The sequence below is a fragment of the Pagrus pagrus genome, assembly GCF_965226575.1.
Source record: "Pagrus pagrus genome assembly, chromosome: 10".
NCBI lineage: Eukaryota > Metazoa > Chordata > Actinopteri > Spariformes > Sparidae > Pagrus > Pagrus pagrus.
The window spans coordinates 16,744,544-16,762,807 of NC_140194.1; the positions used below are offsets into that span (position 1 = coordinate 16,744,544).

General features: G+C 42.8%; 1 protein-coding gene across 4 annotated transcripts in view; it reads right to left on the reverse strand.

Moving 5' to 3' along the window:
- Positions 1 to 18,264, reverse strand: part of pparab (peroxisome proliferator-activated receptor alpha b) — a 32,150-nt gene that overhangs the window by 5,139 nt on the left and 8,747 nt on the right. For all 4 annotated transcript variants that reach the window (XM_084363369.1, XM_084363368.1, XM_084363370.1 and 1 more), the window contains 4 exons: positions 12,182 to 12,430; positions 9,710 to 9,873; positions 6,994 to 7,132; positions 2,541 to 2,740 (listed from right to left, as the gene is read on the reverse strand). In XM_084363369.1, coding sequence (XP_084219495.1) covers positions 2,541 to 2,740; positions 6,994 to 7,132; positions 9,710 to 9,873; positions 12,182 to 12,389 — 711 coding nt within the window. In that variant the 5' untranslated portion in view covers positions 12,390 to 12,430. The remainder of the gene's footprint in view (positions 1 to 2,540; positions 2,741 to 6,993; positions 7,133 to 9,709; positions 9,874 to 12,181; positions 12,431 to 18,264) is intronic.

The window sequence follows — 18,264 nt, forward strand, 5'->3', positions numbered from 1 at the left end:
AACAACATTGAAATGACACACAGCCAGTACAGTCCTGTGATTTGGGCCTATATACAGTAAATACACCTGATCTAACTACAAAAACATGGAAAAAGCTGACTCATCAAACCTCTGTATGAACAACTGCAGTGACTGTGTTGTTGGAAGAGAGGCTGAGCCCAGAGGCCTTATTGACACATAGAAGACAAAATGACTCTCTTTGAGCCAAGAGCGTTATAATTATCGATGTCACTCTCAACACTCAACTTCTAATTTCTCTAAGCAAAGAGGGATCGCTGAGCAAGATGTCCAAAAATAAGAAGGGAATTCATTTGAAATAACGGAATAAAAAGATGACATAATCTTCACAATGTGGTTGAGGTTGACATGTATGTAAAGGTACAGCAAGCAGCTATGTAAGCTCATGCTAGCAGTGATTGATTCTCACTAAAGGGTGTTTTAGCTGCATCACTCCTTCCACAGAAGACAAGTTACAACATCTGATGAGCAGCTACACCTGCTGCCGCACATGATATCAGAGCTCTGACTCATGATACTATGCTAAATGCGTGCTAGCATGGGAAAGTATGAGAAACGTGAGACACAGCTGTTTCACTTAATGGGACTTCTATGTCAACACAACACTTGATCATCAGATCACACGTAACATCTGAGTTTATGAGGTGAACGTCCAATTTGACAGTTTCTGAATGGCTTAAGACGATGTTGCACTTCATACTCGTGCGTGTTGTATACAGTAAATATCCCCACTTTTTCTAATGGATATACTTTTTTTAATACTTTTTTAGGGAGTCATTGCCTCAATCAATGCTACTGTGATCAACAAGACTACAGCACTAACTGGCTAGAGAGTCTCAACATAATCTGGTACCATGCTGTTAGCGACAATAATGCTGCACTCATGTGCTCCTTGGATGTTCCCGTCTCTGGAGTTGGGAAGTCATTCTCTGACTTCGGGGTGTTCGTGTGCATCATGTTGGAATGTGGGAGCAACATGGACGCCAGAAAGAAGCTGTTTTGCATTTTATCGCTCAGAGCGTTTAAGCAACATGTTGACAGCTGTTTCCAGTATACAATATGTGTCCAGCATACAATGAATATACAATACATGACTGGTAAAAGTTTCTCACCATCAACCCAGTGTTTACTCTCATTGGCCATGTTTTAGTGTTATATAACGTCAACTCAGCAGTTCGTGTACCAACATTTTCTCTGGCTTTCCAACTCGAGAGGACATTCAGAATTTTCCGAGTCGGAACATTTTTTTCCCCCCCGATGATTCCGACAGCACATGAACGCACTGACAGAATAATCAATAATGGAAATAATCTCCAGTTACAGACAAAGTGATGACAGTGAATTTCAGCAATCTCACTCTATGAGATATGTATATATAATATATCCACATCAAGTGTATAGTCGAGCCCAGAGCAGTAGGCTTTTCTTTAGCTGCTTGTTTTCAGGGACTCTAAACATCAAGTCAAGACTGAACGTTCTGTTACGATAAATAACAGCACAGCAAAACCAGTTAAGTCAGATAATAAAACTGAAATTGCTGTACACAAATCATAGCCAAAAGTGACACAATTATGGCTCAGTATTCCTCCCAGACACTGAGACTAATGAGTCAAACCTGATGGAAATTTTCTGGCTGAGTTACAGGTTTTAACTGGATCTCAATCAGTCAACGCTGGGCGATTTGGTTTTGCCACGGGCGTGATTAACCATTTTATAGCGTCTTGACAATAATTAAGTTGATTGTTTTGTACATCAACTGCCTGTCATCATTTCAAAACTATATTTTCTGGGCTGTGGCAAATGGTGCAATATGACTTTCATGGGAAGTTCTGGGTTGTGTAAAAGTTCTGTTACACCATGAATGACCTCTGAAATCAAGCAGGGATCAAACAATATGTGCATTTCCAACTGACTGCTTTCCAATGTCTGCGAACCCCTTCAGACTCCCTCTGAACTCTAAATGGACATTTATCCATCTAGAAGCTTTGATCTCCAGAAGCAGCGGGGGGACGTCTGTGTTTGAACTTGGCTGTGCACTTCTACTGACCTGTCCCTCTTACACCTACACGCATACATCCATGGAATTCACAACAACATGGTCTGACCCTCCCCCACTTGTCCACCCATTTTTCTGATGGGAAGAAAATGAAAGAAACAGGCTTTGAGGGGATGTTTTTGGTGGCAGGAATGGGGGGAAACAGGCGGCGGAGGGAGAGGTGACGGGCTCATACACTGGCTCTTTATATCGTTTCGGTGCAAACAGATGTTTCCTTGTCCTGCTCATGTGTTGGCTTGCAGCACTGATTGAGCAAGTTATTTCTGTCATTGGCTGGCTGCACATATTCTCTAAGGTACCAAGGTCTCTGAGGTCATATTGAGACATTAGCTGAAGAAATTAGAAGAAATAAATTAGAAAGTTGCAAGACGACGCGACCTTCATCTGCGAGGACAAGAGCCATGAGGATGCAATCCACACACACGCAACACCTTCCACTCACCAACCCACTACTCAATCAACGTACAGGGGTGCTGGTCTTGCCGGTGAGAATGGTTCGAGCCTTGGCCTTGTTCATGTTGAAGTTCTTGAGGTAGGCCTCATAAATCTGCCTGGCCAGCGTCTTCTGGTCGGCTACCTGGGGGTCTTCAAACTCCCTGTCCCCCGTTACCATCTCCGCCTTCAGCTTTAGCTTCTCTGACTGGGGCATCCGTCCAAAACGGATAGCTGTAGAGAGCAAAACAGACAGAGAGTCAAACCGAGAGAACAACTTATAACAGATTTACAGTGCAACAGATATTTCAGAAAATGTAATAAATACAGTAAAATACGGAGAAAACTTTTGTATAAATCAAGGAGCAGATGAGGAGCACTCGCTTGAGTGCCATAAAACTACAATAATCATATATTCAAAATGCTGACATCTGCAGGAATTACCATCAAAATTTCTGCAAAGACACCCCGCTGAGTGAAATGAATCCAAGTCAACAGCAGAGAAAAAGACATTCAGTGTATCCAAAAAATCTGTCCAAACAAAACTTGTGCAGCAGTCGCAATGAAACGCTTAAAAATAGCCCTGAAACTGTAGAAGAAGCAGAGCTCAGGCTATCCAACATTTCACTGTGCTCTTTGTTTCCCTGACGTCTGGTGCCAAACCTTATTTTTCCCAACCGAAGGAGCTGATGAGGCAATCCTACAATGTCATAATTCGCAAAAGTTTAACAAAAGCGAACCGACTAACGACGAACCGGGTCTAAAACGATACCGACAGTTATGCTACTTGAATCTGGCACTCCTCAATGTCAATATACATGTATCACCATCACAGTTGAATAGTGCGGGCCGAGGCTTTAATTTTCAATCTTAAATCAAATTCAACTTCTATAAGATGTATTAAAAGTAGGTATGTAGTTTGTTTATTAACAAACGACAACTGCAGCAACTACATCTGCAAACAGCACAGTAAACCTAACAAAAACAATCTTCCAAGTGGTCATGAAAGCACAGATCAGTTTACCATACAGGGTACTTTTAAAGACAAAAACATTCCTATTTCTACTACAGTTTTACAGACACAGGCGGTCTCATCCTGGCAGTGAATGCAATTCAAATTCGACTCATCTGTGCAATAAATACAACACTTCATGAGCAATAGCGGAGCCAAGGGGGTGATCATGGAAGTCACTCCTGGCAGTTTAATTACCAGTAAAAGCACTTTATTGACAATGGTTTTAACTGTTTCAGGACCTTGATCTCAGTGAAGGATGGGTTTGAACATGCAAGGTATAAAATAAATATTGGCCTAATCAGTGACATTAAATCGATCACTGCTGGGCTGGATGGGATCATAGAAATCCTATCTGCAGTTGAGTTCCATTGTATTATTACACATGCGCAGCGAAATGATAGCCATGTAAATCAGAATAACACTGACACACACAACAAACATCCACACACACACACACACACACACACACACACACACACACACACACACACACACACACACACACACACACACACACACACACACACACACTGAATAGTCGGACCCACCAAGCTCTCGGCTTCAAAGCTAGAGATGCACGTGCACTCTGTCGCGATGTTTTGGCCGTCTATCTGTAAACTCTCATACCGTTATGGCCCAAATGAAAGAAGACACTAAGAATAGTAACAGAATCAACAAAAAGAAAGGTTAAAGGACTTTCCTTTTTGTGCATTACAGCAATAGAAAATGATGAATGAACACAACAGGTTACTACATATTACACAGTGTGTTGGAGTGGTTGTCAGTTGTGAGGAGTGGGCTTCAGCACTACACAAGAGTTGTTTTTCTACGGGAGGACGCTGGCATCTCTCAGACGGCCTGATCCCATTTGACTAATGAGATTAGAGGTGAACTGTTTTTAACCCCTCCTCACCATTTTAAATGGGCACAAGCTGATGCATACACACACAAATACAGACACACGCACACACTGCTCTCTCAGAGCCCAGCATCCAGCTGCACCTACCGCCCGCATTTACGAGATCGTAAAAGCATAAAAGGAGATCTGATTTCCCCGTTTTCTGACGAGCCACCCACCGTTGACACGGCTGAAACAAATCCAGGCCGACTGAGCAGGACTGAGCGGGGATGAGATACAGAGCTAACAGACAGCATGAGGGCCCATTAGATTACTGCTCACAAAGTGGATGGGTCGTCTGAAGCTGGTAAAGCTCCACAGTGGGCGCCTGGGCAGGAGCCAACTCTAATTAAGATGAGAGGAAGTGAGTGATGTTAAGCTGAGCATAAGTCAATTTCCTAAGAGCCGGTGTGAGGGGATGAGTCTGTGACTCGAGTCGGGAGGGGGGGTGAAGGTGGGAGGGGGACAGTCTGTCATTCCATTAAATCATCTGTTTCAACGGCTAATGTGTGGAAGCAGATTCCAGCCCATTAAACGCTCACTTCGCCACAGTGAGACTTATTATTGATCTGGATCAGTTATTTTCTCCGCCAAAACGTTCAGTGATGTATTTATTACAGTGCAGCCTGTCAGCGCATGAGCTCTGATGCATCAGTAAGTTGTGGGTTCAAGAACCTTTTCAACCAATAGTCTGATCTCTATATATCTGCTGATATATGCAAATATACAACCGACTCCAGAAAAAAAGTAGAGCACTGATGTAACCAGAGCCAAAATGTAATAAGTACGACAACAGTGAGTCACCTTACTCACAGCCATTCCCTTTTAAAGTGTATTTTAAAGTGTTTAAAAAAAATACTTTATAAATCTTATTAAAATCAATACTTTTTTTGTACTAAGCCAGAATCAGTTATGCATTTTTATAAAGATTGTCCCTTGACAACTCACTAATGTTTAGACAGATATTTTGGATTCTATGTTAAATATAAACTGTATGACAGAAAAAACATATTATTACAAACACTGAACGCAGCCATAACTCAGTGTTCTGTATTGTAAACCATATAATTCTAATAGACAAATTTCACATATACAAAAAACCTTTCTAAGACTGAATGTTTCAATTGTGAATGTCACAACTGCTACACCATTTTTGTAAGGAACATCCAGTATCTTTAGATTTAAGTGGTTAATCAATCGGCGATCGATGTGAACAGAGGGACAAAGCTCCAAAATTAGCAGTGCTGCTGTCCTGTAGTCTGTTAGACCACCAGATCTCAATATATCAGGTTGCACTGGTCTCAAATCTCCTTCCTCTGCCTCTACAGTTACATTTGGACCAATGAAACTCAATACACATATACCGTAAGAGGATGTGCAGCTGACAGAAATACTACTACTGCTGAGTGGCACCGAACTGCTGTATCATCGTCAAAATCTGGTTTACGTCTTTAGGAAGCCTCAATAAGCCCAAGGACAAAAGACACTCAGTCCTGCTTCTGCATCCACACGTTCACTGGCAACAACAGTATGGGATATCTGCACAGTGTGCAGTTTGTATGTGAACCCACCAACTGCATCGATCCCTCTACTAAAAATACACTGTTAGACCAGAAAAAACAAGCAGCTGCACACCTACACAGATCTATTTCAGTGCTTTTTTCCCAATCAGGACGTTGACCTTGGCCAAGGGTCAGCATTACATCTTGTGTGTTTATTCAGAGTAAATAAAATTATCCAGATTCTCATACTTTAACCTCGATATCCCTGTACAAAGATAAGCAGCAATCAGGTGAAAATCTGATGTAAGGCTTTTAACAAAGACAATAGTTTGTTTAAAGTGCTCACAGATGCTGCATGCGCAGGTGTTTTCCCTCTAACGGTCAAGACTGAAACCCAAACTTGTTTGCATCAGATTGAGCAAGCATGTGCTGGATTAAGTGTAATGCTGTATGATTAATTAGCATCAATGCTAACTTTTTTTTTTGACGTTTTGTGCTCTCTTGATTTCCAGATCTGTCTGAGCAGCGAAGCTCACCATTGGCGTTCTGCATGAGTGTTTGCAGGTTGAAAATCACATAATCGGGTGGATAGACTCGCTGCCTCATGTGATTTCCCTTCAGGTTCACATAACTGCACCAAACAGGGTTCAGAGGGTTCGGCTGTTGCATTTCAGTATGACTCCAGCACTGCAAGGGCAGCAGCATGCACAGCAACAGAAGGACCATGTACTGCACAGGAATGAGTTGTAGATCAAAGTGTAGTTTTTCTGAATCAATGAAAACACACATTGTCCAGATATTTAAATAGGTTTTCTTTTGAAGGAGCTGTCTAACGCCTCGGGTTAGTCTTCAGTTAGTGACTTGCCTTAACATGTAACTTAACACCCAACTGTGGTGTTGGATTGCTTATTTGCGCTAATTATGTGTGTACGTGCCTGTTCAATCTTTCTTGGCATCTGCACAATTATGGTACTCTGTTAAGTAGTGTGTGCTTACAAGTAATAAGAGCCATGCATGAGTGTGTGCTGGGCTTGCGGCACTGCCCAGACCTGCCCTGCCCTGTAGGACTCACCGTTGTGGGACATGCCCACCGACAGGCACTTCTGGAAGCGGCAGTATTGGCACTTGTTGCGGTTCTTCTTTTGGATCTTGCAGCGACGCTCACACTTGTCATACTCCAGCTTCAGACGGATGGTCCGCCGGAAAAAACCCTGGAGGAATGAGGGGGAACCATTGAAAAAAAGAGAAAATTGTTAAAATGTGAATACTGCTCACATAAAGACACAAGGTGACAATTATTATTTTCATTTGTTTAAATTAGACATGAGAACCAGAGACCAGATTAGTCAGTAAATAAGTGAAACATTCTGAGAAAAACCTGAGCTAGACTCGTAATTTACCTTTTAATAAACTCTGCTGTTATGAAACCAGTTTCAGGATCGAGAAAAAAAACACTGACCAACTCTGTGGGCCATTAGAAAAGTTAATTATTCCCATATGAATGCTGCCTGACAATATCAGACACATTATTTCCCCATCAGTTTCTCCTCGCTTACACAACCTTCACAAAAGAAACATTTGACTTGGGCGGGGAGCAGATGGACCAAGTGGCATGTTTGCACTTGGCTGGAGGATAGAAAATGGTCTTGGGAATTGCTTAATAACAGATTTAGCCACACTTAGGAGCAAATTTATCCAAAAACATCACCCCGTGTGCCAAAGTACACACACATTACACGACACACAAACGGTTATACGAGATGAAACAGAAATGTTACAACCATGTGAGCACATGTTAAGTAACTCTGACTGACTCTTACCTTCCAACCTCGCGTGTGCACACAGAAAATAAGAGTGACATGAAACCTGCACAGAATAGTCGCAAAGCATGAGGGAATTGACATCACAGAGGTCAGACTCCTCCGATTACAGTTCCACGACCAAAAAGGGATGAGGGGCGGGGCGTGTATAGGTTGGTGCTATGTGTATAAATGAAGCTGTTACATGAAAATATTTAACATTTTATGCTAAAATTATAAAAAATATGGGTGATTTTACATGCAAGATTTGCATTTTCTCAGAGGTTTGATTCCTGAGTCATGAGTATATGACGTTATAGAGAAATGATCATGTTTCTGGGTGCTTTAAATCTGAAAAAAGCACCCTAAACTTCTCAGTTTGTGCCAATAATCTATCATTTTTAGTTTTTCTGTCGTCAGAATTAATTTATTCATTTTTAAATGTATGTGTTTACGTATTTATTTCTGTATTCAGTTCTTTATTGTTTTCCCTTTGCATTTCCCATCTATTTATGTCCAGAAAATCATTTTATTTCCATATTTTCTTTCTACATTTCCTCATGCATGTCTGCTTCACTATGCCAAAGAAAAGAAGGAGGAAATGAAAACAGAAATATCCGTTTATGTCACATTTTATTAATTAATCAATGTCTAATGTGATTGCAACTTCCCTGGTTCAATTCCCAGTAGGCGACCTACTGTATGTTGCATTTCTCTCTCCCCCTTCATTTCCTGTGCCCTCTGCAGTGTCAACCTTTGAATGAAGGCTTATAGAATTTTCAAAAGAAGGCAACTGCAACTCAGCTTCAGATTTGGAGAGGCCTTTGTAATGCGACGAGCCTTGCTGACTCATTGACAGACATCACAGACTTGATTGAGAAATACTGCAGTCTGACAATGACCCTTTGACAATTGATAGGTCACTTCTGATAGATGAACTTTGAATGACTCCCTCCTTAAGGTAAATGTTAAGCTAAACATACCTTGACTTTTCTGATAACCTGATGTTTTACTGTTTTACAGCCATTATGTCATCATGCATAAGTCTAATATCTATGACTGTCCCCTGAGGACTGACCGTGGCCTTTGTCCAGTCTTGATATTTATTATAGACAGTGTTGATACACTAATGCAAGACACTCACACTCCGATGAGTTGCCGCTACAATGTGAAAGTTTATGTAGCAGCATGTTGACATGATGGAGTTACTGACTTTATGCATCACTTCCTGACATTCTTACTCCCACTGCTGTCCCACTGGATTCACAGTGTGGAGGTGTGGAAAAGTCTCTTGCTTCAGTAGCTACTTTGCCTTCAGTTTTTACCCTTCAGGGACTGATGGGAAACAAAACATACACGAAATATCTGATGGCTGAAAAACGCATGTGCACACACCTCAAGTTACACTATCTTTGTCCTTGGGTGCCTCTTAAAAAACAGCCTTGGCTTGTTCTTCAACATGACTAGTAAACAATTAACTGAAGGATTACTGAGCGACCACGTGCAAAGGCCGAGAGTGGTATTTCTGATGCTTTAACGAGTTACCATTAGTCACAAGACACACTGCCTCTGGATTTTTTGGCCCGGCATGTCCTACTTTCTTCAGTTTTATACTTCCAAATACGATTTATTGACTCAAAATTGGTTAATGTGTCACCAGAAGGCTGTTTGTGATCATTGGCTTGTCTGTGCTTGTGTGGGGGTGACTTAGGGAGGAGGCGATTGATGGATATTGACAGAAATATTGACCGAGGGAGAGAAAGCAGTAAGTACTGTAAAACAATGGTGGAGGGTGAAAAGATGAGAGAGACTAGTTAAGGCAGATGCTTTATTCAGTCCTCACAATAATGTCCTTCAACAACTGCACGAGACCCACTCGCTCAGTCACTATTAATCCTTACGTTGAGTCTTGACCGACACCTAACGCAATATTAAAAGATACATCCGGTTGTTTGACTGTATAATTCATGTGTGTAATCTTCGTCTCACCTTGCATCCCTCGCAAGCGTGGACTCCGTAGTGGTAGCCCGAGGCGCGATCGGCACAAACTCGACACTCCAGGTTAAGTGAGGAGGAGGAAGATGAGAAGTCATCCTGGCCCGCTGCCATGCCGTAAACAACCGACGACGGACTGGATGCGGGTGTCAGGGCATCTACAAAACAAAAGCACATGGTTGGTTAGAGTCTGTTGGTTTGGACATTATGGGCGACTGTATAAACATGCCGATGCAACATGGCGGACCTGCTCCCTCTGTCCATATAAAAAGCTCATTCTCAAGGCAAAGAAAACACAACAATACTGAGTTTCAGGTGACTGTACTAATGAGAACATGAATATGAATATTCAATTCCATTAGTGCCAATTGATCGCATTGAGCCTTTAAAGGATTAGTCTGGTGATATTGTTTATTTCTGTTACTGTCAACAAAGCCTCATATGGCTTATTATCCCTCTACACTCCCACTGTTGTTCAAAAACTATTCAAAACAATGAGCCGCACCATTACACTCAGCAGTCCCTGCTAAATGCACTATTTGACAAAAAATCCCCAAATAAGTCTATATTTTCTGACCTGAGGAGAAAAAACACTTAGCTCAAGAGCACTTGAGTTGTACTGGTATTGTTGTTCACAGGCTTTCTCGACACACATACACAAAGTATGTCATGTATGTTTCTGAAGACTTATAATCATTCTCCTGATCACGTATTTAGAGAATGTGCACACTCTAACTTTTCTAAATGTAAAAATGTATGTTTGGTGTGCACAAGGCATACAACATTACTAGATGACTGACCACTGCATTCCTGTAATCTACAGCCACCAGGATGCTTTAAAGAAGTGGTTGTCAGGATGTCGAATCCCCCTCTCCCCATGTACCTTTCTGAATTTGGGGAGCTCCATTTGACCACTTTTCTAGTGTTCTGAAATCGACATCCCGACAAGCTTGGCCACTTCATACAGTGACTGACCAGGAAAAATTGTCTTTTTTCTTTCTATGTAACTAACTCTGTCACTTTTTGACCATAACAGCAGGATGCCTTTGAGGACAGACTGTCTGACAGTGTGCAGTTATCCCTATTTAAATGATTGATCACTGTCATCCCTCTTCTACAGAACATATTTTAGCGTTTTTGCCTTGAGATGCCTGGACGACACTTTGGAGGAGGAGTTGCCCTTCACCGCAATCAGACAACACATTCAGCTTCAAGTTTGCAAGTATCTCTCTCTTGATGAGTGCATCCCTCCAAGTGGAATTTAAGTCCCGAACTCTTTGCTCCAGCTAAGACAGTCCGTTCCATCACAAAAAATATTTACAAACATTAACGTGCGGTCTGTGGCGTGTTGCCTGTCGGAACACATAACAGTGCTGGAGTAGGATTACTGATCTTGCTCAAGGACGACAGGTCATGGGGCTTGCCATAGGTTGCCAACAGTTTTCCATTTCCATCTTGTGAAGGGAGCACGGTGGGTAGAACTTTCTTGGTAAACAAATAGCAAACATGAAATGGTAGAAAACAGTGGCACTAAGTCAAGCCACATGAGCTGGGCGAGGGACGCCAGATCGGGGATAAGCGGCATTTGGCAGCGGACCTGGAGGTGTGTTTGTGTCTGGTGCATAAGTTCACTTGTTTCAACTGAGTGTGGACAAGAAACGCATGTCGGTGTTACTTCTCTCACTGTTAGCACTCCCAAACACCCATAAATCCTAAACACTCTCTCACTGACTTTTCCATGACATCACCAAATGTTTCCGAGATATCTTCTGCCCACACTTCCCTCTCTTTTGTCCCTCTCCCTCACTCACACCCTCTATTTTTCCATTAAATGTTTATCTTTCACGGCTTCTTCATTCACTTGTTGCACAATTTTGTGGGAGCATAAATTTCTCAGATGTCCATGTGACTTTTAGTTGGGAGGAAACACAGCAGCAAAATGAATGTTTCCTGAGAGGTGGTGCATGGTGGCTGAGGAATGTGGGAATTCCTCATTGGATATGGGGCGAGGAGAAGGGCTGGTGGAGGACATAGGGGTAAAACAAGAGGGCATGGAAAATAAGGGGCAGATAAGGCAAGCGAGAGAAGAAGAAATAAGGATGAAATATGGGAGATATTGGTGGGAAATGGGAAGGAAAATGCACCAAACACAAACCAATTAAGATGAAGGGACTATGCCTTAAGGGGTAAAAGGAAAAAAAAGTGGGCCAGTCAGACAATGCGAGCTAAGAAAGGGCTCTCAATGCAAAGTGTATGTCCTTTTTTCAACATTCAGTTGGAGCAAATTAAGGATTAAGGGGCTAAAACAAGGGGCCCCCGCTCTGACAACAACAAAACGGCAATGAGATCACACTAAGCTGCTGGGGACACTTTGAAACTGTAAAATAACAGTATGGAAACAAACCCCACATTGTCATCTCACCAATCTAATGAGATCATGTCAGTTCAGTGGTAATGAGAGTTCACCTAAAACAGTGGAACCTTCAGAGCCATTGCTGGAGGACTGGTATTCGGGGACATCAAAGGAGCTGAGGGCGTCGTTGTCGATGGACTGGGAGATGTCCTGGAGCTCCTCCATGCCGCCCATGAAGTCGTCACCGGCGCACAGGGGGCTGCCCAGCACCGAGTCCTCCAGGGGCGAAGGGGGATGGTAGTGGCTTTCCATGTCGACCATCGCAGCAGAGGAGCGGGCTGCCGGCACTCTCACTCATCAGACTGGAGACAGAGGACAGGGGGAGGGGGACAAGGTCAAACATAGGATATGGAAATACAGACAGATACAGGAAGACAAGACGATTATATGTTTCGAAAGTCGTCTCTGCTCTGAGGCTCAAACGCAGCAGCGGTTTGTGCTAGATGCTAACATAGCTTGCTAACACGCTCACAATGACAATGCTAACATGCTGATGTTTAGCATCGTTCTCCTGGACAGATAAAAAAAAAATAAAAGTATAAAATGTTAGAATATGCTACGGGTCACAAAATATACTTGGGAAGCTGTTATTATAGCTGGACGGACCACCGAAGTAAAATATATGTGTGGGAAACACTGGACTCTCATTTGGGCAACCAACGATTATTCATCATTATCAATTAGTCGGTCAATTTTTTTTCACAAATAATCAATTAATGTAATAAGTTGCTGATTAAGATTCTTTCAGTTGACTAATCACTTAATCAACTAATGCAACCATGCAGCTCTATATGTTATGTCATCTGGGAATCATGAATGTTTGTATCAAAGTGCTTGCAAATCCATCAAGTGGATGTCGAGATATTTTATTAGATAAGTGAACAGTTTGCTGGAAGCACTAGAAGACAAGTCAGAGGATCATCAGGAATGTCTGCACACAGATTCATATCAACCGTTCAGTGGTTGTTGAGATATTCCACTCTGGATCAAATCGGTGGACTGACCACCGTCACAGCATGGCTTAAATCTGATGACATTGTCAACATCAACACCACACAGTAATACCACATTATCTTTCAGAGCATATGATTCAACATAGCACTGACTGATACGTTTAGTCCTAATGATAAGAGCCGATGCTACTATGGCCATCCACACCAACAGGTGCTGCACACTGCAATGGGTCAGCAGGCAGTAAAGGAATGAAGGACACGGAGGATCTTATGACACAACACAGGCCTCTCTGCTCCTCTGAGCTGTCCATCCAAATACAGTAACCTTATCCCCCACTAACCTCATAGTGCTGCAGAAAGAGAAAGACAGGGGATAGAGCGGAGAGTGAGGCACAGAGACTTGTGTAGGGTTGAATGTAGGTCACTGGGCTGGCTAAGGCTGAGGCTGGGCCCGGGGTTGGCTAGAAGAGACATGACAGACTGGCTTGTACAGTTGGTGGTTGAGATTTTGCTGAATTGCAGAGTGGAAACTGGGAGGAGCCATGAGATACACATGTCTTGGTGGCTAAGCTTAAGACCGGCAGAGGGAATGGACCTTATATCACATATCAGAACTTCATACATCCGCATGTAAACTAGGTCAATCTTCAGTAAGCCCTCTCCATCAGGCCCCGCTAAGAACATCAAACGAGGGGGAGGTGGACGGTGGGTGTGAGGGTGACTATACGGCTACAAGACAGCAGCTGCTGGTTGTTCGCAGCCATTCCACACCATTACACATGACCGCCTTTAGTCTGTATTAAAGGCGAGTGTAATGTACTGTCCGCTGCTGAGGAGAGAGACTGACAGCATGCTCAAAATGTTTGCCCTCAGTGCTCCCTGGGAGTCTATTTAAAAGATCTAATGATAGATCTGAATGACGCCGCTGAAACTATATATCATTTGCATAATACTTCACCTTGAGTGCAGAGGGCAAATAGAATAGATTAAGTAACTGTGATCCTGTTCGATGACGCTGTTATGTGACTGTTACAGTGACATCTTAAGTCTTCGGGCAGGTTCTGTCCGTCTGTCTATATGTTATTCACATATATCAAGAACCATTCATCCGATCTACCTCACACTTGGCAGGTTTGTTGCTGAGAACCCAAAGAAGTGCAGTGTCAAAACTTGGTGTTATTTGGACACACGACACATTCAGTATTAGATCTTTAGATAAACAGCTTCAGCGCTCTGGCTTCATGGCTCTGCAGACGCCAACGTAATCTCATGGGTGAGCAGACGTAAATAAAAAACAGAGATCAGTGTGGTGCAACAACTTGCCGCAGTGAGAAACGTGTTGCAGTGAAAAAAGAAACAAAAGCAGAAGGTTAAATGAGTCTGAATGAGTGGGGAGATGCAGTCGACATGGGTTTTCTATCCTTCAGTGAGAACTGGAGGTGAGATTTCATTTTTAGTGAAACTTCTACGTGAGTTTTTTTTGAGTAATTTAAGTGGTTTAAGACTGGGTCAAGAAGCAAAGATGCAATGAACAAAATGTCATCAACAAGAATCGCAACCTTGATGAACTAAAATGAACCTAATAGTAAAGATCTCAAATATTCCCACCCAAAAACTTAAAAACTCGACATGAAAAGAGTCCTGGCACGTGAGCGGGCTGCTTTACTCACCCTACAATACACTTGTAACTCTGAATGGAGGCAGTGTCAGCCCTGCTAGGATAAAGCAAACCTCTTTAGCATTCAGCCCCTAGCTCCTGACCCTCAGGTCTTCCTTTAGAGGACATCCTGTTTCATACACTCGCTTCACTCAGCACCGTCTCATTATAATACTGCTTCAAGGGGAAAAATAAAGAAGAATCTTGGCTGCAGCTTGACTAACATCCATCCTGTCTGTTCGGATAACACCCGACTAACCCGAACAAGTTATTATCCAGAGGAGAGATGAGTATAAAAAACTTCTGAGATCAGTAAAAACTTTACTTTACCCACTTGCCAGATATCGGTCAATCTAAAGAGGACTTTTGAGGCTGTAGTAGGTGTGACCTCACACCCACTGCACGCATGACTTTCTATTTATATAACACGCAAGACTCCAGTCCTTTTCTGAACTTGTGACCCTCTACCAGCAGCTATGAAGTGGTGGACCAAGCTAACCTTTGTGTTTCCACCAACATAACACGAGAATGTAAACAAAGAGAGCCGCTTAGCTTCATGCTGCAGAGCTCTCTGATTTAGATTGAGACAGAGAAAGACACAGAGAGAGAGAGAGAAAGAGAGACGGGGGTGGTGGAGAGGAATGCAAGTTAAGCTTCATTACGGGGTCTTTATCAGCAACGTGCAAAGACAGAGTGAGCAACTGACGCAGAGCGAGAAAGAATACGGCGGCTTCTGCACCGACGGGAAGCCTTTGTCCTTTAAGGTCAAGACCTCTCTTGTGCTCACTCAACCAAGCCTGCTGAGGGCACCCCGCACACTGAGAGAGGAAGATGAGCAAGGTCATACGTGTTTGTGTGGGTTAGGGTTGGGGTCCACAAAGGGGAGGATGGGGGGTTGCGTTGACAAAAGAACGCTAACCAAGAGCCACCCAGGTCGCCATGACGATGCCATGGCAATGCCGACACACGGATCACGCTTTGAAACCAGCGGGTATGTGAAGGCAGCTACGGCCTGCTACCGCTGGAATTCAATCTCTCATTAAAATCAATAAAATCCCATCACAGGCTGGTGCGTGAGCGAGTCTGCACTAATGATCACGGGGCCGGATGTATGCGTGGAGCATGAATAATCCATACCGTCCGATGGATTTCTGCTTAGCTTGCTCACCCAGCCCCCCATGTTATTCTCATTCACCGCAGTCAAGACCCACATTAGACAGGCAGGCCCTGAAGCTGCTAGTAAGCTCCTGCTGAGGGCAGATAAACAGGCTCTGAACATGACCCAGGCATGTAGCCGGCCTCCTACTCTCCCGACAGGAGAGGACGTAGAACAGCGTGAGGTCAGTTTACACAGCCGTCTGAGAATCTTCCAGAAAACGATCTACAAATCACCTGCTCACTGCTGAGCCGACCGTCTGAGTAGTGATATCAATCACTCGAGAAGTATCGTGTTATCTCGACATCCAGACAAGCTTCAGCTGATATCTGATAAAAGAATAGTAACACAGCCCCCCCTGACCAACCACCTACCGTCTCTGAGACGACTAATAAAGCTTCATGCTTTCAAAATCCACCGACGACGAGGACAACAAAGAGTGTGGTGATGACAAGACAACGCAGATAGAGCTGGCTGCAGACCAAGACACTAGAGGTGTGCATGGGCTTGTCTCGCCAAGGCGTGGAAAAACAACACTGTACTCCTTCCAAGCACAGGAGAGCATACCTTGGCAATGAGAAGAGATAAATGAAGACAGTGTCTGTTGTGGTAAATCAAAACCAGCGCTGCTAACAGTCTTTAAAATGTGTGTTTCTAAACACTGCTGGTAAGGATAGTTTAGAGGACATGAAAACCAAATAATAACTTGCACTACAACCCTACCTTCCTCATCCAAAAACATGAAGTCTTCACCTCACAACATGACATCCAGCTCTTTCCGAGAATTAGTACGATCATTCAGTGTTTGTGTGTGTTTGTGTGTGAAAAAGAGCCGAGCAGACACCAGGTTAATGTTTAATCCACCCCTCCTGTGGTCTGAGTGCTGACAGACCTGTTAGAAGAAGGGCCCCAGTGGACATAACGGTGGTCTTAGAGCAGAAATATGGGCTGATGGGGCTGTCCCGCCAGCTCCGCCTTGTCCATTTGTTTGAAGAGTTGGCTCTATGAGCTCAGCCTGGACCGTGCCCGCAGTGTAAACACTCGAGTGAACCTTTATCACTCAGGGCTGATATGCTGGCCGGCGCCCTCTTATCGTTATGGAGATTGACCAAAGTGCAGGCCGGGGGAAGTGATTGGACTTTAGCTGCAAGATGAGACAGATGGGCCGTATGACAGTCCAGCCGCTGTTATCAGGTCACTAGCCTTGTCATTTCAGGGTCAATGGCAGCTAAATGTAAAGCACAAGGCAAATTTTGATGGATATATTTAGACTGAAAGGTCCAAACTGCTGTGTTTGCAAATTTGAGTTCAACTATAACCCACTTTACATTTTAACTGCTAGTTTAAAATGTATGCTGGAAGTGTTTTTCCTGAGTTGCTTAATCCATCGTCATGAAAATGAACTTGCATTATGTTTTTCCAATATCAAATTATTGTCATGAGGAATTGCAGTTTATGTGCAGATTAACTAAGACATTTCTGCACGACATTACCTACAACAGCAATGTTGGTTTGACAAAATATTGCAAACTCGATACGATGGAATACACAATTTAGGGGTTTTTGAGGGATGTCACAATTTACTAATATTTATGATATCAAAATGAAATATTGATTATTGTGTTGTTAATACACATATGTCCACTTCCCTACTCATATTTTGAGTGTGATTTATTTGCCATAAAAAGCTTCCAATCATATAATATGATCCTCATTACCAGAAGATCAAGTGTACAACTTTATCAGAGTTTTCAGAGTTGTTGAATTGTGTATTTTTAGAGCACTTTAAGAACTGGATCTTCTTCATGCACAATGGCTTAGAAGAAGAGGTTCATGTAATGATGCAACATCACTGGCGCGGCCCATTAAATATTTGGTTTACATGTTTAGTCACACATAATCAATCTATTAACACCATAAGCAAAGCCAAATGAGATCCAAAAGTCAACATGGCTTCATGTTTTAGTGATATGAAAGCACAAATGACAATAGCAACCTTCAGCCTACAGTAGCCTACAGCACTGAAACAGAACAGTTTATTACCAGTAAAAATAAAGACACATATGTGAATCAGCCTATTTTTATTCTTTATCTCCATAAATCTTAGATAAAAGTGTTTTGCCGATTCAACCAAGTCACTGTGGAGCTTCAAAAGGAGCTACCTTACTCAATATGTCATATTTTCAAAATTATCTATTAATTCATGGAGGAAATGTGCACATTTGTCAGTTATTCTATTTCTAAAGGGACAGAGCCTTACTCAAGATGAGCTCTCAGTTTGGCCGTCGGCATATTAACCACCCACTGCTGCACAGAGTTGAGAAATAAAAAAGTAAGTTACATAAACCCCCTGTGGACTCTGACCTCTGC